General features: G+C 37.2%; 1 protein-coding gene across 1 annotated transcript; it reads left to right on the top strand.

Moving 5' to 3' along the window:
* Positions 1-11,217: 11,217 nt before the first annotated feature.
* On the top strand, positions 11,218-17,833 carry LOC118826144 (galactose-specific lectin nattectin-like). The gene is made up of 4 exons (XM_036597032.1): positions 11,218-11,225; positions 12,514-12,601; positions 17,404-17,538; positions 17,669-17,833. Exons 1-4 carry the CDS (start codon positions 11,218-11,220, stop codon positions 17,831-17,833), a joined length of 396 nt encoding a protein of 131 aa, XP_036452925.1.
* The last annotated feature ends 7,224 nt before the right edge of the window (positions 17,834-25,057 follow it).

The following is a 25,057-nucleotide window of genomic DNA, read 5'->3' as shown; positions in this document are numbered from 1 at the left end:
TACCTTAATGAATAAGAAGGTTACCTTAATAAAGTGGCCAATATCATGTGTATCATATATATATATGTATACAGTCAAAGATACAAACTCCTTCTTCATTGTAGCCTCTCATTCTCCTTCATACAGTTCAGGGATTCTTCTTACAGTGGAAGCTCTTATGGGGAACTGTAGCTTTCTGATTTGCTGTTGCTTTTGTTTGTTGCTTGTTATTTATCCATAGGTCTCTCGCAAACACTGTCCTGTGTAGTCTGCTGAAAATTTCTCTTTAAAAGCTGTATTAGAACAGGAGAACTACAGCTGGACATCAGACAATTTCAAGGGTCAAACTAGGAAAATAGGTCAATAATGTTAAAAAAAAAATGAGTGGCACTAATAGTTTTTGCAAGTCCATCTCTCTACATCAAAAAGCCATACACTCTTAACCTGGAAACACGCTGGTGCAGTAACAGATTTCTGCTTCGATCCTAGTTTGGTATCAATGCTCTCATTTGCATCAGTTTAAAAACCACTGCTCTAAGTGATACATAAATGTTTTAAGAATCACAAACTGGCTTTTCTCAAGGAAAGAGGAGACATGCTTCATAAATTGCCCACTCAGACTGAGTTTATGCTTTAGCTTTGTTTATCAGTGTTTTCATTACACTATTTACAAAAGTCTATATAACACCTGCCCTTTGCTCAAGACCAGATCACTCATGAAAGAGGTCATTATAAGATAACAAAACTACAGTCACTCACTGAATTCTGAACTCAACAGTGGTACCAAAAATGTGTGGATTTCAATCTATAATTGTTTGTAAAGTCAAGGAAGCTGTATGGTAGGTAGATGTGCCTACTAAAGCAGCTGCAGACTCTGTATTACACTGAATAACACAGCTATGTTCATGTGTCCCTACAGCTCAAAGGGAAGTTGATAGACAGAGGACTACCAAGCAACTTCACCCTTTGTTTGAGGTCCATTAACAAGAAATCACCCTAGAATGAAGGTGGTTTGGAACATGAAAATGCTTATTTTTGATATACATACACAACAATTAGTAAAGAGAAATCAATATAGAGGATGTGAAACAACAAAATCTTGCTTTTTTTAAAATGTTCAAATCAAATAATTAGTGTGGGTTTACACAGTTAAACTTTCATGCATCACTTTAATTGACTTGAAACCTACATAAAACTAGATTGCACTTAAGTTGCATAATTTAAAGTGTCCTGCAAATCACACCGGCTTCTTTACCAGGGAAAATTACAGTCAAAGTGGTTCACTTTTGTGGGGCTATGTCATGTTACAAATCTCTACCGTCATGTTTAAATATTAGATACTGTATTAAAATGTTAGATAGTAGCACGGCCACACCTCGCATCACACAAGCGGTAAAATTCACCAGTAATCCTCCTTTACGAACCAGTAAACATGTTACCGCCATGCTATTCGCTCCTAACATCATGCTAAATCTGGTGCTGCATTTTCTGAATCTAGCCCAATGTCCTCTCTGTACAAATTACTGCAATATCATTTTCTGTTGCTGCAATATAATAGAAACTGATTATGTCAAAGCTTAAAAAATGCTTAAATCTCAGCATGTCAGTTACAATCTATGAACTGAAAACTGAAAAACAAAAACACACCCTATTGTTTTTCTAAGCTGTAAATGTTCAGAATGTCACAAGAAGGCTATTCTATAATGTCTGCACAGGGAGATTCTAGGAGTCGCCACCAAAGGCTCCTGTTCTCCAGGTGTTAGTCTTCTCACAGTTTCTAACTGCTGTTGACTACCTGTTGTTTAAACTCTGTTCTCTATCTGGACTCTTTGTGAAATACTGTTCGTCTCCACAGTGTAATTAAGTCATTATGCGGATGCTTTATTTTGATTTATTTTGACTGTCAGAATTGAGTTCATTTCTGTTGTTTTGACTCGTCCTGAATAAAACTGCTCTTGGCTCTCACCCTGCTTTCAGTCTTTCTGCTGGTATACAACTCTTAGATAATTACACTAAATACAGAGTTCTTTTTGGGTAAAATGAGAAAGTACCTGAGGTAAAGAAGTGTTTTTTTTCTACACAAAAGAGAGAGTACAGACACCAATATAACTGTGTAAAGCAATTCATGTACAGCTACTTAAAAAATATATATGATTAGACTTATATTATATGAAGTAGGGGTGGGAATCTTTAGGCACCTCACGATTCGATTCGATTACGATTCAGAGGGCTGCGATGCGATTATAAAACGATTATCGATGCATCTCGATGCATCTTTTTTCTCTATACATGATTTCTATCTTCCTACTGTCTGAGGACTTTTGCTTTAATTATCTAAAATATTTTTAATTAATAAATCAAATGGAAGTGATGTGGCAAGTGAACTAGAAGGCTCTCATTCAGAGACGCTGCTGCCACTCATCTGCGATAAAATGCGCTGTTGTCCTGAAGTAAGATCCAGTGGCAATGGGTGTCCACGCAGTACGTTACAGCCACCCTTTTGGTCTTGTTGTAGAGAGTGGGGTGGTATTTTCGAGACTGGACGCTAAATCTCGGCTCCAAAGTGTGCAGCATAACGCGAAAGCCCTGGTTCTCAACGACTGAGAACAGACAGCAGACAGCAGGTCACATAGCCCCGAGGTCTGGCCTCGCCAGTAGCGAACGAAAAACAGATTAAGACGAACATTTGGAGGACTTATTCGCATTTATACGCAGCGCGGTTGGTTAAATCTGCTGAGAGACTGTCTTTCTCTAAAAAGTTGTGAAAATGAACTCGCTTCTCTTTCGTATTTTCCTGTTCCACCTTAAATAGTGCAGCAGTTACATTTGGCGCCTAAGGCAGAATTTAAGGTGGAACAGGAAAATTAGAACGAGAAACTGGCGAATGAGAAGCGACTTCAGCCTCGTAAAACAGCCGCATGCTGAGACATTTTACAGGAAACTCTTCTAGTTTTGAAGAAAAAGGAGACGGGAGGAAAGCGGCTAAAGCTAAAGCTTAAAGCAGAGCGAAGTAAATCTGCGCTCTCGTTTATATTTTTAGCCCATACTAGGACGTTAACACATACTGAGACATACTGGACATTAAATGTTGTGGCTCCCAAGGTGGTTTGACTTCGTTGAAAGGCAAAATGGCTCTTCTTATCATTTGTGTTGTGACTCCTGACCTAACCTGGCTTTTAATGCAGAGGGAGCCGGTTGAATTTCTCGCTCCTCCAGTTGTGTTTTTGTTGTGTGCCGTCACAGACTGTCCGGGTGCTGCACTTTCCCACTTCCAGTTCAGACTTTTGCGTTCCGTCAACATTACGTTATAAATTAAATATTTAGAAAATCGATTTTTGACGTTGAATGAATCGATTCAGAATCGTTCACGTCCGCATGGCGATGCATCTAAGAATCGAGTTTTTCCCACACCCCTAATATGAAGGGTGTCTACGTAACATTTATAATAAATTGCATAACAAATGTTAAAATTAAAGTTTATATTCATATTTATGATATTAATATGGACTATTGTGACATTCAACTCTGAGATGTGAATTTATTTTTTATTTTTTTAAACCATTTTTAACTGACTGAAATGCATTTTATTTAGATCTTTTTAAAGAAATGCAAAGTAATCTACTAGAATTCATGCAGTATTTCAATATCTATAGGAAATATTATGAAGTGACTCACAATTTTACCTCTATGAATAATAACTGCACACACACACACACACACACACACACACACACAAACCCACACACACTTTCTAAGCCACTTATCCTTCTGGGTCGTGGCGGGTTCTGGAGCCTATCCCAGCGGTCACTGGGCAGAAGGCAGGAAACACCCCGGACAGGTCACCAGTCCATCGTAGGGAAGACACACAGACATATACAATCACACACATGTTCACACCTAGGGGCGATTTAGCGCGTCCAATTCAGCTAACTGCATATCTAGATATCTGTTTAGCTGCTGAGATGAGCGCTTAGCTGTTAGCATTTTGGTTGCATGTTTTTTAGAGCTGGTCTGAGCTTTTGGAGCTGTAGAACTGTTAAAACTAAACAAGCACAGTAACACTGATTTTATATTGGATATTCGACTTTCTCTCTTCGATTTCTCATGATATAAACAGGCAATTATGATCAGATCAACATTTTCTCACTATTGAGAACACAGAGGACAAACTGCAACGATACATATTTCAAAAGTATCCTTTGGTAAATTTGGTGAACACAAAAGCTCACAACAACACAACACCAATGCGTTACTGTTTAAGGGGGCATCTAAAAGGTGCACAACCTGTACAACTGAAGAGGTTTACATTTTAACACGTTAAATGTAGTGGTGATTTTGGCTTACAAAACAATGATGTTATGTACTGAATGTGATCTGTGGCATGTTATTGAACATTTCATTATTCATTATTCATTATATCTGGTGTCTATGTCACTGCGTAATGAACATGTTTGATGATTTAAGGTGGGCTGATTTTATAAGGCTCAATATCTTATATATGCCAATACATGCACTTGTATGTATAAGGCATGAAAGGGAGGCACACAGCAGATGGTTAAACATTTGGTGGGGTATGATGGTTCTTCAGATCGATGTAGAATGTGTTATATATACATGGTTCTTTACAGAACCTTTTTGAACATGGCTCTATATAGCACCATAAGGGTTCTTCTATTGTTACGATGTCACGCTTGTAACAACAGAAGAAAGCATTCTTCGGTGCATTCCAATTAGTTGCCACCTTACAAATTTGTGGGCTTTGGAACAACATTTGGAGTATGTTTTAATTTGTAGTGAGATTTTTTCTGTTGTTTATAAGTGTGGCTCAACCATCATAGTTGAATCCTGCCAAAAAGAATACATCTATGTTGTTCTGCATGTACTCATCAGGTTTCAGACATGCTGTTCTTTATGCTGTTTTCAGGTAAGTATAATATATATCTATTCTATTTCAGAAATACTTTGACTTCTGTTACTGAGTGCCAGTATCTATAATAAACTATGAAATAATTAAAGTTTTGGAGGTGGACCATGAATATCCATCTCTACTCTCTGTTTTTGTTCATGTTTTTGTGCCCCTCCACTCCATCTCCTCCCTTTCCTCAGTCCTCTCTCAGTCTTGTCTCTGATCCAGCCTTCTAGCTTAAACCAGAAGCATAAGCACAGCATTCTAATTAGGCAAAAGTTTCAAGCCTGGAAGACCAAACTCGGAAATCTGTTTACAGCACAAAATGTTTAACTGGTATTTTTTGTCATGAATTACATAAAAATTGCCTTTTTAAGTTTCGCTCACCCCACGCAGACGCAGTATGTGTGAATCAGGCCTATGAGAATTTGCATGTTGTTCACGTGATCGGTTGCTCAGAAATGACTTTATTCATTTTAACAGTTTTACTGTTATACTGTTTACATATATGATTTAGTGATCGGTCTACTTAATTTAGGCTATTCATTAATTTGCGGGATTTCTCTATATGTTTGCTTCTGCCCGCTTCCACCTGAAGGGGTCTGATTTCTGAAAATTAGTGTTGTGTGGAGAGGGAAAAATTAAAGTCAGAGAGAGAGAGAGAGAGGGAGAGAGTGGTGGAGGTGAGTGCACCCTCAGGTGTCTTCCCCACCTAACACAAAGTTGGACAAAGCAGTTATATGTTCATGCAACTTAACTGTGAATTAAACAAATTACAGAAACAACGGTTGATGTTGAATTGGTTAAGTAAGTAACTAACTAAACACAATGTCATTGGTTACAGTCAGTTTGCAAAGGTAATGTCCATGTAGGCAACCGTGTGAGCAACAATCACCTTGAAGGTTACCAAATAATCTCCTCAAAGTCAGCTTTCATACAACTTCACAATGATGGAAAAACACACCTCCTTCACCACAGGTCGCACAACAATGTCTGGTAGGATAGTTTAAACATGGGCATAAACAAGTCCTTATTTCATGTCACAATATGTTTCACAGGGAACAGTCACTCCCCATGAAGTGAACAAACAGCACCCAAACATACCACAGAATCACAGATACAAAATAAATAGAAAGAAATATATCCTTTAAAAATATATAGTGAAAGATATACAATTGATTACGGGAGATAATCTTTAAGCCTTCAAGAGCATTTTAAGTACCACATGGACCACTGATGGCAACAAGCAGCTGTTTTTTTAACACAATTCGTTTCTGGCTTTGAAAATATTTGATAACTCTATATCTGCACCTACAAATTTAAAATATATCCACACAAAATATCAGGAATCATTTTGATTGGCCACAATACAATGGAAACCAGGCGCGGTGTCGGGGGGGTGCTATTGTTCAGCACCTCGTTAGCCCCCTCTGAAAATGTTGATTGGCCTGTTCATATAAATCATATACATTTAAATAGGCCGCCAGTTCATAATCTTTTTCACCTCCCACAAGGTATGTGTACATGTGCACAATTAGCACACGCATCACTGAGAGCACACACTAGACTGCTATACAAGATCAGTCTTTTCAAATACTCTTAATCAAAACACTAACTGACACCCTAGAACGCTGATCTTCAATCAATCACTAAATATACAGGCATATTGGCAGTCACACATGCCGTAACATTACCTCCACCATGCTTGACAGATGAGGTGGTATGCTTTGGAGTATGAGCAGTTCATAGTTTTGCAGGCTCAGAGAAAAAAAAAATATATGCACGAGTAAACGGTGTGATGTCAACATGTTCAAAAATCTGCATGGTGCCCATACACACAGAAACACAATGTGTTTAAAAATATCCTCCCTAAAGATAATTTTCAAAAAGCTTAAATAATGTCACTCCATTCAGTGAAAGAGTGTAAGTACAAATCTATTGTCATAGGCTTGGACTACAGTTATTCCTTTGTGCAAATTATATGAAAATTAGATAAACTATGCTTATCATTTCCAGTAAAAGCTACAAAGCAATCATGTGACTAGGATTAGCTCATAAATGTAATAATTAACTTGTGTAACTAGGTTCAATGTCATTGGAAAAGTTTAGTCAGGAAACATGATGTTTATGCATCGCAGTTTCTCTTGGTAGGGTCCAAGGCCTTGAATTGTCTTATACACTGCCTGGTGTATAAGATAAGGTCACACACTCTAATATTTTGTTGGATCGCCTTTAGCTTTGATTACGGCACGCATTCGCTGTGGCATCGTTTCCACAAGCCTCTGCAATGTCACATTTATTTCTGTCCAGAATTGCATTAATTTTTCCCCAAGATCTTGTATTGATGATGGGAGATTTGGACCACTGCGCAAAGTCTTCTCCAGCACATCCCAAAGATTCTCAATGGGGTTCAGGTCTGGACTGTGGTGGCAAATGATGTCTCATGCTCCCTGAACCACTCTTTCACAATTTGAGCCTGATGAATCCTGGCATTGTCATCTTGGAATATGCTGTGCCGTCAGGGAAGAAAAAATCCATTGATGGAATAACCTGGTTGTTCAGTATATTCAGGTAGTCAGCTGACCTCATTCTTTGGGCACATAACGTTGCTGAACCTAGACCTGACCAACTGCAGCAACCCCAGATCATAGCTCTGCCCCCACAGGCTTGTAAGGTAGGCACTAGGCATGATGGGTGCATCACTTCAGCCACCTCTCTTCTTATCCTGATGTGCCCATCACTCTGGAACAGGGTAAATCTGGACTCATCAGACCACATGACCTTCTTCCATTGCTCCAATCTTTATGCTCCTTAGCAAAGTGAAGCCGTTTTTGCCGGTTAGCCTCACTGATAAGTGGTTTTCTTAAGGCTACACAGCTGTTTAGTCCCAATCCCTTGAGTTCTACTGTTGTTTTTCTACAATTTGATTTCACCAAACGTTTAAGTGATCGCTGATCACGATCATTCAAGATTTTTTTCCGACCACATTCCTTCCTCGAAGATGATGTTTCCCCACTGTCCTTCCACTTCCACTGCGTTGGACAGTTCTTAACCCGATTTTAGTAGTTTCAGCAATCTCCTTCGATGTTTTCTCTGCTTGATGCATGCCAATAATTTGACCCTTTTGAAACAGATTAACATCTTTTCCACGACCACAGGATGTGTCTTTCGACATGGTTGTTTAACAAATAAGAAGCTACTCACTGCATCAGTTAGGGTTAAATAACTTGTTGCCAGCTGAAACATAATCACCCATGAAGTAATTATCCAATGGGAGGCTCTTACCTATTTGCTTAGTTAAATCCAGATGGTGACCTTTTTTTGTCCAGGCAGTATATTTTCTTGATTGTCTTGAGGTGGAAACTGAGAACCTGTCTGAGTTTTTGTCCTATTATCACATGAACTCTTTTGACCTCAGAACTGGGTTGTACTGGCAACTTCTATGGTAAGTTTTAATACTATGATGGACCATGTATGGTACGATGTAAGGCTGGTTATTGCCCCACTGTTGCAGAAAATAGAATACCTAATTTTCTTTTACTGTTCTACTTTCTCTATTTCTATGTAGGGTTCTTGTACTTGGCATTGCTTTCTGTGTGATAAAAAATGTGAGCTTAATTTTTGATATTGTACATATTATTCCATTGTCATGGGAATACAATATACTGCTTATTTTAAGCTGAGACCTAGCTTGTCATATTAATCACATTAAACACATTATTTATTGCAATATTAAGACACATTAATTTAAACAATCATTTGGGGAGTATGCCCCAAATAAGCAAAAGAAAAATGTATATATGGCTGGGCCTGCTTGCAAGCAGCTTAACTAAACCACAGTGGCTGCACCACAACCAAGTTAGCAACACAGAAAATTTGGACTTCTGACCTCCTGTCTGATTGCTCAAACACAGCACCACCTTCCTTGTCTTTCATTACGTTTTGGATCAATTCAGAACCAGTCAAAAAGCTACAACTAAATACCACATATAAGAAACATTTGTTTTTTCATGTGTTTTTCACACTATAAAATTAAACGCACCCTCAGCGCAACCCACAACATTTATTCAAATACATGTGACCAGACAAACTTGACACATTAATAAAATAGCTGGAACTGCCTTCCTCTCTCTAAACAATCCAAAACAGTTCACCGCAGGAAAGCCAGGCAGATGGACATAAACAAGGGGCTGTTTAAGCATCCATTTGTTTCACCTTACAGGTTAGTTTATAGCTTTTCATTTAACCTAAAATGTGAATAACATGTTACAGTGCTATTTTGTTAAGTTCTACAAATGCACAAATGTACAAACATTGCAGCAATATTAGTGGTGTGGGAAATTTAACACTCAACAATTTTGACAAAAGGTTAACAGAGTGTGTTTATGTGTTTACTATGGTGGTTACAATATATAAACAGCTTATAGCAATTTTTAATATCAGATTAAAGCCATATGGTGACTAGGGTTGTGCCGACAGATGATGCCATTGTCCATCGTTAATGGCTGATAGGCACCACAATGTTAAACGAGCATCATGATCCTTGCTAAAATGTGAATGACACCCCCTGCCGATGTCATCAGCCATCGCAATTTTTCCCAGTAGACATTGTCATATGCCAGTTAGGTAGACATCGCCCAACCCTAACAGTGACAAATTAAAGCATTTATGAAATTTGGGACCAAAACTCTCTAATAAATATTCATCAGCAACCCAGTAAAAAGAAAAAAATGTGACATCACATGCCTTTTACATAACATGCTTCTTCTTTGATGTATTTTTGGGCAGGCTGCAAAGCTACAGTAACAGTGAATACTTCATGTATATAGAAAGAAATCTGATTCTGATTCATGTAGACCCAGAGTTGTTTCCATTATAAGATTGCTTAAGTGCTTCGAAACATATTATTTGAATGAAATATTGCCAAAATCTGATGTAATTGTCAGGTTATTTTGTACATGTAAATCATGGACAGAATAATGCCCTCTGGAATTATTGGCACCCTGAATAAAGATGGGCAAAAATTTCTACATTTAAAAACAAATCTCAATTTTGTGGTAACAACATCTAATTAAAGTATGTTCTCTTTAGATAAGGTTTTAGCCATGCTGTTCCTTCTGCTGTTGTCAGGTCAGTAAAATTGACATTTACTATATTCTATTACATTTTACAAATATTTTAACTTCCGTCAGTTAGTTATAAATCTATTACAGCTCAACTGTCCACAATGACATGTTTGGTCAAATAGTCTATACATTTCTGAACTGAATGCATTGCATGCTGTAACAGAGTGCGAGGTGGAGGGGTGTAGTTATGGAGTCAGTTTATTAAGGCTAAAAGCCCACATGATCCTGCTTGTGGGCTAGAGTTATAGCAGAATTAGACACAAACCCCTACAGCCCTGCTGACTCACTTAATGTTATGTTTAGGAGTCTGCAAGTCCAGAAAAGGCCAGAGATTTAGACTGGGCAAAAGTCGCTTGGTTTAGCTTGATTATCTATGGTGTGTTTGGTAAAATAGTGCATATGTTTCTGAACAGGAAGATTAGGATGATTCTAAGAGCCCAGAAGAAACAGGAACCCCCAAAGATTGTACTTTTTTGGTGTGCGGTTTTAAGACTTACCAAAATATTCTTAATTGACAGGCTTTATTCATTGAATGATACTTAAAGACTAGTTGTAGGGACAGTGGCAAAAGAAAAGTGTTTTAAATTCGAATGAATGCCACTATAAAACACAAATAAGGCTTTTAAACTATCAAGAAGAAAAAATAAATGAATACAACAACGTACCCTCAGTTTTTGTGTTAAGATGTTCTCTCGACCACTGAAATGCACAAGTTTTCCTCGAAAGTGAAGAAAAAAGTGAACAAAAATGTGAAGTAGACAGTGGTCCAGAGTCTGCTATGTATGCTAAAATTACTCTCTAGCCTCCCCTTCTATCTTTCAGCCTGGGTAAACCATGAATTAAAACCAGAATATCTTCATTATTCCACAACAGAATTTCATGACCTATAGCTTGATGTTTGTCAGTATGCTGAGTATGTTTGTAGAGAATTTCAATCAGTTAAACACAGTACGCTGGAATGCAGTCATGTTGCTTGTATTCATATTCACAGCTTGCTGAATGGTGGAGATGGGAGTGTGGTAAAAGTATAAGTTGGAATTATGGAGCTATAATGAAGTAGGGTTATTCTGGGCACCTGCCACATTTTAATGTTGTAATAGGCAAATGAGGTGAGGCAAGGGGCACAGCATGACATTCTCAGGGTTCTCTAAATTCCTAATGGAATCGGCATGAGCTGGAGGGATGTATCAAAATGTCACATGAGAGATGTACAGGTAGGTCTGTCAAAACTGAATTTTAATATGCAATATTTTTCTAACAGGACTCTTCACCCTTCCCTTCACGCTCAGTCGTAAGTTCATTTTGCTTTCCTTAGTCAAGACAAAATGTACTCCCCATTACACAAAGCTAACATGATGTGACCTGAGATGCCATGAGATGGACAATAAAGTTTACTTGATAGAATCCAGAGATTTTTAAAAAAATGTTTGCCATTGTAAAAATAGCATGTGCTTAATAAAAGGTTCTGTTTTCATGTGTATGTAAAGATTTTTGCTTCATTTTATGAATAGCACTATGATATATTGGTATTTTCATGAAAGTTTGAAGGTGGGACTGTTGGCACAAAGAAACAGGAAGTCTATGTAAAAGAGGTAGCGTAAGATAAGATACTGATATTTTCATGAAAACATAAGACTTGTCATGTGATTCTGGAAAGCGATTCAACAAGTAAAGCCTCATTTGCCTTTTTATCCATATGCTTCTGATTCATTCTGTAGCGTCACACGTAGCTATGACAGTAGTCGGCTACTAACTGTTTCAGAACTTTCATCCTTTATAATATAACTTAACAATTTATTTAATTTGAGGCTTATACATATTACCACCACCCTTACCAGGTGTATATAAGGTATCGCAAGAGAGGTGTAAAGCTAACAATAACCTACAAATTTGAATATTTTAGTGTGTATGCAATTCACTCATTTTTTTGGACAAACACTTTCACTCTGGAATCCATGAAGAGTTTTATAAATGAGGCACTTGGTGATGACTAAAATATTCGCTCACTTTAGATCTTCTTTCATATACAGCTTATTGAACTGCCAAGATTGTTTAGCCAATGGTTAAAAGGTATGAGCCAGCAACTATGATTGATTGAAAAGATATGAATTAACTTCTTAACTGTCCAGAACCTCCAATGGATCCAAGCTTCCATTTCAAACTTCTATAATTTAAGAATAACTTAGCCAGTCTGCATTGTTTTGAACGAAGTTCAGATAATAAGACCTATGACATATTTATTAGGTCTGAGATTTTCAAGGGTTAATCACCACACCATCCCATTTATATTCCACTTGTAGCACTAGGACAGTGCATTTTTCATCATGAAAACAGGACCTTAATTTTAAATGAAGGTAACTTGTTGCCCAGTTTTATGAATGGGCAAAAGGGAAAATCACTTTCTGTGTAAAGTTAAAAAGCAAGTACAAAGACAGACTTAGTACTTGTGAGAAACAGATAAATTTGAACAATCAGCGCAACTATTATCATTAATTGAGCTAGTAATACAGAGTGCCAGGATGGCTGGTCGCAGTTTGGATCTCACTGTTTCAGGATCTTCACAGCAACCACAAACTGGAATGATGCTGAGGTACAGATTTGTTCTATTAGAATTTAATTGTTTTTTCTGTTTATTTATAAGCTATGAATAAAAATGCAAGGTAAAAACTGCATTAATATACACAGTCAGCCTCTGAATATTGGCATCTTTGGTAAAGATGGGTAAAAGAATTATTACTTCAATCTCACCCCAAAAATATGAGAAAAATCTAACCTTTAATTGAAGAAAACAAAACCATTATCAAAAATCTGTTTTTAACAAAAATACATCCAAATCATTGGCAGCCCTGTCACAATTATTGGCATCTATTTTGTACCAATCCTTTTGTCAACATAACAGCAATACGTCTACTAGTGTTGTAGTCCAGACTGCAAGAGCTGAGTCCAGTCAAGACCAGGACACAGCTAGTTCGAGTGTGAAGACCCAAGACTTTTTGAATTAATGGAAAAGTGAGTCACTGTAGCTTAAGTTTTTGAGCCTATAGACTGAGTCCTATCTTATCCAATCATTTTGGTATTGGGACCAGTTCAGGATCTACGATGTGGAATGTTGAAGGAGATGATGTGGAATGCCTTATCAGTAGTTAACTTTATTAAAAGTCCCAGCATTTTGGTTAAGAAGAGTAGGGTAAAACTGTTGATCATCCCTTCAGTTTCTGAAAGTAATATTTGCCTAAATAACTGGTATGATGGCATTCAACTTTAAGCATCCTTTCTGACTCATCTCTTCATTAGTAGGTCCTGTCAGCTCATTGTCCTCCTGACATCTTCCTGTTTGCTGAGTGCCATTCTGACCTCCCTCTGCTCCCTTAATGTAACAGCATATAACAATTCACCATCACCCATACTATCCTGCTCAGTATTAAATCACATGACAATAGCAGAAATACAGGCTGCATTTTCATCTCTATGTCCTAACTCTTGTATTTTCAACTTACTCTTTTTTGCACCAAAAAGTGTTGTATATCTCCTCTCCTCTTGCTCATGTTGACTATGTAAATGAAATCTAATCTGAATTCAAGAAAGTAGTCAAACATTTGAACTAATACAATAAATCAGCCTTCAGCATACATTTTTTTTATATTGTTCAATTACCCACCCAGGTAAAACCCCTGAATTCCTGAGTGAAAACAAAGGGTCATCTGTTATAAAAGCTAATGTCAAAAAGGCAACTACAAGTCACTACACCACCACAGCCACACAAAAGACTATTAAAATGAAATAATAATCTCTATATTGATGTCAAAACCTTCTCTAGAACAACTAATGGTAACACTTTACATTACTGGCCCACAAATAAGCATGTATTAATACTTAACTAATGCTTTTATCACAGTAAATTAATTCATGGACTAATACTTAATACATAAGGAAATAATGAAGTGCATATGTCAATAAAGAACTGAATCAAATATGAATAATTATTAATAAAGGCAGTCATTAATGATTAACATAATTCTAACTCAGTCTGTTAATTAATACCATGACTTAATATATTAATTAGGACCCTTTCTATAATGCACAATGTCTAAAGGTGATGATGTTGGTTAACTACATTATTGCCTAGTAACCAATTGTAATGCTGATTTACTTAATCAGTAATAATGTGCCAGGAAAAAAGACAGCAAGTAACATTTGATAATGATACATGATACAATTCATTGCTTAACATGTCTGTGAATCATTAGTCATTACATATATATATCATGTAACTTGTCTAATAATTCATCATTAATTCATTATGCTCTGCCAAGTAGTCATGATGTAAATATGCATTTACAAATCATTAGTTAATACATCCATATATCATTAACTTACAGCATATATAAAGTTAATTATTGATCAGTAAAATGACTGAAAAGCACTACACAGAATTATCAGTGGAGACCATTTATTGAAACACACAATTTTAAATGTCTTGCAGGATAACTGAGCATCATATAAGAAAAAAACGATACCAGTTAACTAACATTATGCATTTCATGTCAAATCAACGCGCTGTTGAAACACAGTGAACAAAGAAATTTGCTCAGCGCTGTCTTTGTGAAGGTGTTTAAAAAGATGCCACATGTTTTTCTCCTAAATGTACGGTCACCATTTTGTTTGGGTTTAATCTCAAGCGATTCTGAGTGCGTATTAGCGAGATCAGGCTCAGAAATGAGCTTCCACTGTTGTTGTTTCTTCCAGAGAACTTGTAGAGAAAAAAAATTAACCAGCTCTGGTTTCCCCACCCTTTCTGTCCCACTTGGGCGTGCGCAAGACAGGAGGATCCACAATCGTGTCAGACAAACATTGACTAAAATTATAAAACGGGTGGTCAGAGTGTTTTAATACTGTCTATCCTTAAGTATTATTTTGATTTTCCCAGTGCGGTGCACGTCGCTAAGGCTACATAGCCCACAGGGTATTTATGTTCAGGCATAATTTCAGCACCGCCTTTCTGTTGGATATGAGTAGCATTTGTGCTAATGTGTAAAGCATTCCGACCTTATTAACTGTTGATTAATGAGATTTTAGCCTTTGGGAAAATTTTAGTTCAGTATTAGAAGCAATAACTGAAAAAGGCATAACAAAAGAATGGCAGTAAATAAGGTTGGATAGTATTGAATTAGCACAGACACTAGTATGGACAATGGCTGTTGTATCCTGTCAACATTCAATTAATGATATATTAATGTATTACCCATGATGTGTTAACATATATTTACACCATGACTTTACTTGGTGGGGCACATCATCATTACTTACATATACATATCATGTATATGATTTACACAACACATACAAAATTATACATTCTTTAATATTCTGAGCATGTTTAGTACCTTTTTTGACATTGGTTATGTGCCTATAATGTGGATAATGTATAAATACGTTAAGCCATAAATCTGCAAATTTATCATTACATACCCACTTTTTTTCCTGTCACATCATTATTGATTAAATAAATAAACAGCACATTGTGTGATTTTTTTTCAATCTGAGCTCAGCCCCAAAACAATTTAAAAAATCTTTAATATTGCATTTTGGTAAACTTGTTTAACCTTTGCTGAGTTGAACAGCTACCCATCCTGTGCGTCTGATGCTGTTGCCTCGCCTGCCTTGATCGGGTGCCCACTGCTCGCCCGCCCTCTGGACCTGCTTGACCACCACTGAGCTTCATGCTGACAAACGCTGTGCAAACCTCACCCTCACGAACTGACCCTCCTGATGCTGCTGCTGCTGCTGCTGCTGCTGCTGCATAAACTAAACTAATCAATTTAACCATTGCTCCACCTGTTTTCCCTGTTGTGTACTACAATACCTTATACTAACAATGTTTGCTATCTGGTGTCGACCAGAGGAGGATGGGTTCCCCTTCTGAGTCTTGGTTCCTCTCAAGGTTTCTTCCTCTTGCTCTTAGGGACAAACATTATGTATTATAGAAAGGGTTTTAAATAATATATCAAGTCATGGTATTAATTAATAGAAGGAGTTAGAAAAATGTTAATACTTAATAATTGCCTTTATTAATGACTATTTATATCTTTATAAATTCACTGTGATGAAAGCATTAGTTAAGTATTAATACATGCTTATTTGTGGACTAGTATTGTAAAGTGTTGCCCAACTAATTCTACATTCAGTCCTTATAAAAGTCAGTACGTATGTTTATTTTCAGCCGAAAATGCATGTTGATAGTTAAATGATGGTTTCAAACTGATTTTCTTTCATTTACCTCTCTCTCTTTCTCTTTTGCATCTCTGTCCTCACTGATTTCTGAAAAAAGTGGAACATTTTGACAAGACTGAGTCCAAATGAGTTTAAGACTGAGACCATTAGTTTATGGTATCGAGGCTAGTCTTGGGCACTACAATACCAGAGTCTACTCCTATTATTCTTAATGAGACTGGAGAATACAGAGCAAGGATTTGAGACCATTCCTAAATACAGAACCAGATTCTCCAGGGTCTTAAATCCTCGCTTTTGGATTTTCCTCCTCAGCCCAGCCCACAAGTTTTAAGTGGGGTTTAGGTCAGAAGACTGTGATGGCCATATGAAAAGCTTGTTTCTGTGGTGCAATGTATCGTAGCTATATATATATATATATATATATATATATATATATATATATATATATATATATATATAATAGCGATTACCTGATTTATGAAGGTCAACAAATTCTTACATATGCTGATGAATGACTAACAGCCATACTTGCGGTTTGTGATTTTGTTTAAGTTCACAGTGGTATGAGATATTTGTGGGACAGGTAGTTCCTGTTCCAGGTAGTTTTCTTCCCCAGTGTTTTCAAAACTGATGCAATGAACTGTGGGATGTATACTTAACACAATACAGCTTTTATGCTGTAGTCAGGAAAGGGTATTTTTAGTATGTGCTTTTTGTGGACATTTACTGGAAACACATGAAAGTGCACACTAGTACACAAAACCACAGGTGTGAACTTTAAGACAGAGCTTAATGAAAATTTAGTGTCACTATGTGTCACTTCACATTTATACCGCAGTAAAACAGGATGACCACACTCACTAGCAGACTTACTGCTGTTTTGTTGACAAAAGGATGTGGTACAAAATAGATGCAGGGATGCCAATAATTGTCACCTATGTAGTATTGTTAAGAAGATTAAAAAAAAGATATTTTTTGATAGAATATACATTTTTAAATTTGTTTAATTTTTTTTTAAATGCAAATTTAAGGTTAGATTCCTCTCATATTTTCAGTTTGAGATGGAGTTAATCCTCAAAGACATTTTTACCCCATCTTTACCAAGGTGCCAATAATTATGGAACTGACTGTTCATTATTACTTTTTTCTGATCTCTTGTAGCAAAACTGTATTTCCATGGGAGGACATCTTGCATCTGTGCACAGCAGTGAAGAGTACACTTTCATCCGGGCTTTAGTGCTGAATGCAACCAAATCAAACTCACCAACATGGTTAGGTGGCATGGACGCTGCACAGGTTATATACCTTCAATATTTCTGCATGAATCCTTTGAAACTTGGTTTCAATTGTATTTGAGTCATTGAAGTATGTGGTGCATTAATCTTTAATCTAAATTTTACATTACGTTCACACTTTTCTTTTACAGGTGGGAGCGTGGGTGTGGACAGATGGGTCGGAATTCAGTTTCACCAACTGGTCTCCTGGACAACCTGATAAAAACACTCCTTTAGAGCGCTGTCTACAGATGAATTATAACGGTATCATAATTCAACATTTCATTACTGTACAGAAAACAGGCTTCCACACATAGCTCTGCTGCATCTTTTCAAAGTACTGGGCACACAGCATGACTGAGCTGCTAGTCACACAAGCCAGACTGCTTATCTTCACAGAGTCCAGTGTGTTTTGTTGCTTACTGTGGCAAAGACCCACCTACTTTGACAGGAAAGGGCTGTCTGACTGACATCCAGCCATAGACTGAAGTTTTTGTGTGACGTACAGGGGTAGGTGATCTTCAAAATGGGGCTATAACCAAAACAAACTTGTGGGAAATGAACTTGTACGCACTGACAAATGCAAAAATATCAATAGTTGTGGCCAGTTTAACCTGCAATGAATATGAGATGCTCTGTACTTCTGTAACAGATGCATTTTTGTAATAACACAATTTTAGTTTAAAACAAGTTTCTTGTTTCTTGATAATGACTTTCTTAAGGATCAAATTCATTGGGTCTAGTGTAAATACTACTCTTTGTCTTAAAGCTGCACTATGTAAGATTTGGGGATAACATTTAAGGATGTATGACATGGTCCAATAAACTTCTGTGAAATCCGACCCGACATCTCTGACTTTAAATAAATTATTTTAGGCTTCACAGGGCCACTCGCAGCAGCGCAAAAACACACCATATTTAATCATTTTTGTCCTCTAAATGTATTATTTTGGAACAACACATGACAACTTGGGTGTATTTAAATTGTTATGAAGTTTTGATTATATATTTTAAATGCATTTAGTTGAGCTTTTAAGTGCTTTTTTCAAACAACCTAAGTTGCACTGCAACAAAAAGGCATTATGTTTCAATGTCACTAAATATACTGAAATACATGTATTTAAGTGTACTCTTATAAAAACCTTTACATAAACACTTAAATATGTTACTAGAAATAACTGAGGAAACTTAACTTGTTTATACATTTACACAAGTAATGTTGAAATACATCTTCTATGCCTACAAGTGCTTTTCTGTTTTAAATTATGTTACAATGAAGTTAAATTAATGTTGAGGCACAAGTTCTACTACCACTACAAGTCCTACTAGTTGATTGCTAATTTGACTAGATTGCAAACAAAAATGTAAATAAAATGTACTTAATTAAACTTTAAATATCATTGCTTTAAAATATACTTAAATAAGTTGATGACAAATATATTTGTCTGCATGCTTCAGTATGATAAGGTACACATTTCTTTACTTGCATTTACTTACAACATACTAAAGTAATATTTAAAATGTTCAACCTTAAAAAGACACATTTACAAAAATGCAGAAAAGTCTCTATAAAATACATAAAATAAAAACTTTTAGGTATTTTTTATATACTTCAGGTATAATATTGATGTACTTAAGAAGGATTGCTTTTTGCAAGGATTGTTTTTTGAGGTTGGTACAGTGCAGTTAGCATTTATCTACAATAGATAATGATGTGGGCATTTAAAATGACAGTGGTGTCAAATGTATGTTCCACATATCTAATAAACTGTCAAATATGGTGCACAGAGATGTTCTAGTAACAGTTTAGCATAGCTTAGCTGGTACTGGTTAGTAGTGGTCAGAAGTAGTTAGCTTAGCACATCACAGCACAGTTCTGACTCTGGTTTACTGGGGCTCAACCGGAGGCTCTGAGGGTAAAACTGAAACCTAAAGGAGCAAATATATGCAGTTGTGTGTGGAGCTCCACCATAGTGCAGACTTAGATTTTGCTGTACATCACTTAAAAAGAGCTCCTTCTAAAAAAGATTTCTTATAATATCTTTTGTTTGTATTTTTTTCAGAGAAGTGGAATGATGCGTCCTGTGAAGCTATGTTGATATCAGTGTGCACTAGTAAGCATTTTAAATTATCAATGACATCAGTATCAGTCTGAATGATCAATTTCAGTGTTTTCAGTGAGAGTTTTTCATCGTTTTTTTTAATCTCTGCAGAAAGAATCATCCCACCACCCATTGTGACCCCTTATCCAAATTCACCAGGTATTTTAAACTACTTTTCTAGTAAAAAATGAATCTATACTAAGTGTAAATGTAAAAACAAATTGTGTCTTTCTTTTATGGCATCTATAGTGTATTTTGACAATATTTAAGTTGCAGAGGGACTTTTTATCTTTTTTAATTTCAGTAAGCTTCATTTTTGAAATGTGAAAAATCAAATTACAGTTTGTGGCCAGACCTTGTCTAGTCGTCTTCTCTGTTATTCCCTTACATTCATATCCCAGCCTGTCTCAGCAAATCTTCTCAGTGTTCCTAGGTGTGCCTTGTTTGTCTGTGCACTGTAAAAAATGAAACGTCAGCTAAACTTAAAATTATAAGTCAAAGTATTACACTGCATTTTTGAGTAAGCTCAAACTGAGGGCACTAGAGTTCACACACTTCAGACTTCTTAGTTTAGTTTAACATTCTCCTCACTTTTCAGTTAGGTACATGATATGCAATATACACCGACCAGCCAAATCATTAAGTATACCTCCTTGTATTTACACTCATTGTTTTATTTACGAGCACCACTGACAATTTAGGTACACTTTGTAGTTCTACAATTACAGACTGTAGTCCGTCTGTTTCTCTACATACTTTGTTAGCCCCCTTTCACCCTGTTCTTCGTTGGTTAGGACCCCCACAGAGGAGATATTATTTGAGTAGTGGATCTTTCTCAGCACTGCAGTGATATTAACGTGTTGGTAGTGTGTTAGTGTGTGGTTCGCTGGTATGAGTGGATTGGTACAAGCAGCTTATTTTTCAAAGAAGGAAGAATAACTATGTAAATATGTAGAAAGTAAAGTGTTAATAACAGTAAAAAAGCTATTCTGTTCCAACTGCCACTGTGTTGGTGTCTAATGGAGAAATACCTAATTGCTTTAGATACTTTTTTAGATACTTTTTCTTATATAATTTTCTTGGACGTGTGTGTTTCAATACCTGTATGTTTATTTAAATATATTCTAATGCATGACTTGGTTCTCTGCAGTGATTTCAATATGCCTACAGCTCAAGCTGGTTTCAAATAAAGACTTAACGACATCTGACACTGAAAAAATTGCTCAAGAGGTAATGTACATATGAAGAATGTATAACATATAGAAAAGACCAATGAGCATACAGCATGTGACTGACACAGAGCAATGTATTAAGTATTAACGATTCTATAGTAGTTAAGAAGAAAGTGCTGAGATTAGATATGGCTGGTCAGTGATTGTCTTCACTGATTTCTCATAAACCTCAAGATTAATTGTTGTTCTGTTACCTGCAAACAACACTACAATATTAGCAAGCGAGCAAGCAAGCAAAGTTTATTTATATAGCGCTTTTTACAACAGGTGTTGTCACAAAGCAGCTTTACAAGGAAATCAGCATTACAGAAAGAAATCCGGGCCCAAGCCCCCATGAGCAAGCCAGTGGCGACAGTAGCAAGGAAAACTCCCTAAGAGAAACAGGAAGAAACCTTGAGAGGAACCAAGACTCAGAAGGGGAACCCATCCTCCTCTGGTTGACACCGGATAGTAAAACATTGTTAGTATAAAGTATTATAGTACAAAAACAGGGAAAAGAGGTGGAGCAAATGATTAATTTGATTAGTTTAGTTCATGCAGCAGCAGCATCAGTGGGGTCAGGTTGTGAGGGTGAGGTTTGCATGGCGAGCAGTGGCACCCAATCAAGGCAGAAGAGGCAGCAGCATCAGACGCACAGGATGGGCAACTGTTCAACTCGGCAAAGAAAAGAAAGAAAGGAAAAACACACAGAGAGTCAGTTCTGTAATGGGTGATTGATTAATTTGATTAGTTTAAATGATTGATTAGTTCAAATGATTAATTTTGATTAGTTCATGCAGCAACAGCAGTAGCATCAGTGGGGTCAGGTTGTGAGGGTGAGGTTTGCACGGCGTTGGACAGCAGGAGGCTCAATGGTGGTAAGCCGGTCCAGAGGGCTGGCAAGCAGTGGCACCCGATCAAGGCAGAAGAGGCAGCAGCATCAGAACGCACAGGATGGGCAGCTGTTCAACTCGGCAAAGAAAAGAAAGAAAAAACACACAGAGAGTCAGTTCTGTAATGGGTGATTGATCACAAATTACAGTGTTAGCAGAGCAGCGGAGACTCTGGCAGGTATAGAACTGACAGAGAAAACTAATTACCAAAGGCTTGACTATACAAGTAAGTTTTTAGCTTAGACTTAAACACTGAGGCTGTGTCTGAGTCCCGAACATTAACAGAAAGACTATTCCAAAGCTGGGGGGCTTTGTATGAGAAGGCTCTCCTCCCTGACGTAACCTTATTAATTCTAGGTACTAATAGTAAGCCAGCACCTTGTGATCTAAGTAGGCGTGATGGTTCAGAATGGGAGAGAAGTTCACTCAGGTACTGAGGGGCGAGTCTGTTTAGTGCTTTGTAAGTCAGTAAGAGAATTTTATAATCAATGCGAAATTTAACTGGACAGATCAGGGTCCATAATGACACCAAGGTTTTTTACAGATGAGCTTGATGCAACTGAGAAATTGTTAAGTTTAAGTGTTAAAGTAGTTTGTTTCTAGCTGCTTTTGGACCAAGAAGCAGAACCTCTGTTTTGTCCGAGTTTAGAAGGAGAAAGTTACTCGACATCCAGTCTTTTATGTCTTTTATACAGTCCTCAATCTTGCTAAGTTTAATTTTACCATCCGGGTCGCTTGCTAAATATAACTGAGTGTCATCAGCATAGCAGTGGAAATTTATGCCATGTTTACTGATAATGGTGCCCAGTGGTAGCATATATAATGTGAATAATACAGGTCCTAAAACAGAGCCTTGTGGAACACCATACTTTACTTTTGCGAGGGCAGATGATTCACCGTTTATATAAACAAACTGATAGCGATCAGTGAGATAGGACCTGAACCAGGAAAGAGCTATTCCTGTTACCCCTACAAGGTTTTCTAGTCTATCTAGTAAGATAGCGTCGTCTATCATGTCAAATGCTGCACTAAAATCGAGGAGGACTAACAAGGACACATTTTCTTGGTCAGAGAATAATAATAGATCATTTACAATTTTTACTAGTGCTGTCTCTGTACTATGATGTGGCCTAAAGCCAGATTGAAATTTTTCATGCATTTGATTCCTATTGATTCCTATGTTTTGCTAGAACTTTTTCCAAGATCTTAGATATAAAGGGGAGATTCGAGATGGGTCTATAATTTGATAGTTCACATGGATCGAGCTTTCTTAATCAGCGGTCTAATTACTGCTAGTTTAAGAGATTTTGGGATGTACCCAAGGCTAAGAGAGGAGTTAATTATTGACAGAATAGGCTTGGTTATTTCTGGCAAAATTTCCTTGAGTAAACCTGTAGGAATCGGATCTAACATACGATTAGATGATTTTGCGGAAGAAACTATTTTAACTAGTTCATTTTCTTGGAGTAAGGTAAATGATTCAAGCCTCTCTGCAAGGATTATAATATTTTCAAGACTGAGGCTGGCATTATAAGGCAGCAGGTTTGTAGAGCTTAATTGTGTATTCTGAATTTTCTGCCTAATTTTTTCAATTTTATCACTAAAGAAGTTCATAAAATCATTTCTGCTATAGACTGATGGCATCTGGGGTTCACTAACTGTTTTGTTCTCTGTTAGTTTAGAGATTTTGCTGAAAAATAATCTAGGATTATTCTTATTGTTTTCTATGAGAGAGGAGAGATAGGCTGAGCGTGCTGTAGCAAGTGCTCTTCTATAGTCTATAAGGCTCTCCTTCCAGGCAGACTGGAACACTTCTAGCTTAGTCAGGCGCCATTTTCTCTCAAGTTGTCTGGCGGTCTGTTTTAAAGCCCGAGTGTGATCATTATACCAAGGGGTGAGTTTTTTTCTGCCTTACTATTTTACTTTTTAATGGAGCCACACTATCTAGGGTAGATCGAAAATTTTGAGCTTGGTCATAATATCTAACTCGGTAGGATTAGATGGACAGTTGACAGAAGGTGATAATTTAGGAAGGTTTATAATAAAGCTACCAGCGGTGGAGGGAGTTATTGTCCGCTTGAGTAGAATAACATGGTGATGAACGCACATTACCACTAAAGTGAATTTCGTATGAGATTAAGTAATAGTCAAAGACTGCTGTGCTCTGGGGGAGAATGGCTAAGTTATCTATGTTTACACCAAAAGTCAGTATTAAGTCTAGAGTGTGGTTGTGGTAGTGTGTGGGCCCCTTTATGATTTGGGTGAAACCTATGGAGTCTATGATAGATATAAATGTCTTACTTAGTGCATCTTGAGGATTGTCAAAGTGGATATTAAAATCTCTGACAACTATTATTTTATTTGAAAGCGTTATTAGACTTGATAGAATTTCCTGTAAGAACTGAAAATACGGCCCTGGCTGCCTGTAAATTGTAATTAGTGAAAAGGAATTTTTATGTGTTCCTTGATCACTTATATTAAGAAAAAGAACTTCAAAAGAAGAGAATTTATAGCCGACTTTCTGGCTCACGCCTAAAGCTTTAGTATGGATGGTTGCTATACCTCCACCTCGGCCGCTTAAACGAGGGCTATGTGTATAGCCTGGGGGTGTGGCTTAGTTTAGACTAAAGTAGTCATCGGGTCTAAACCGCATTTCTGTGAGGCACAGAGCATCAAAACCGTGATCGGTAATAATTTCATTTACAACGATGGCTTTAGATGTGAGGGATCTTATGTTAAGCAGTCCTAGTTTTAGACCAAAAGTGCTGTCACTGCAAATTGGTATAACTGGTCTGATATTAATCAAGTTACTATAGCAAACTTTTCGAGGCTTTTTGATGTTTTGTTTTATTCGGGGAACAGACGCAGTCTCTATTGGGAGAAACATATGAGCATTTGTATTTATAGAATAAGTATTTGTATTAGCACTTGCCCTATTTACAGTATAAATGCTAGCAATCGCAATATTTTCAGCAGTTACACTAGCATTATTAGCTGTAGCGTTTCTATTTTTGGCGCTACTTACGTGGCCTTCACTCTGAAGTCATTGGATGGCCCTCTCGATGTTCCGTGAGAGAACAACAGATCCCAGACAATTAAGGTGGAGGCCATCCCTCCGGTAGAGCGCTGGCTGTTCCCAAAACGAGGACCAGTTGTCCACGTAGCCCCCTCCTGTAGGTGGTAAGTGGTCCAGACATGACGATCCTGGCGTCCATCTTCTTCCTGGCGGTGTCCAGTAGCGTCTGTTAGTGCTCCTTCAGGACCTCACTACGTCGGTCAGCGATGTCGTTGGTCCCGACATGGATCACCACGGTCCCGAAGGCGTTGCGTCTGCC

Source organism: Colossoma macropomum, unplaced genomic scaffold (genome assembly GCF_904425465.1).
Source record: "Colossoma macropomum unplaced genomic scaffold, Colossoma_macropomum, whole genome shotgun sequence".
NCBI classification, from domain to species: domain Eukaryota; kingdom Metazoa; phylum Chordata; class Actinopteri; order Characiformes; family Serrasalmidae; genus Colossoma; species Colossoma macropomum.
The sequence above is the reverse complement of the archived record's forward strand: the minus strand, read 5'-3'. Positions and strand labels throughout refer to the sequence as shown.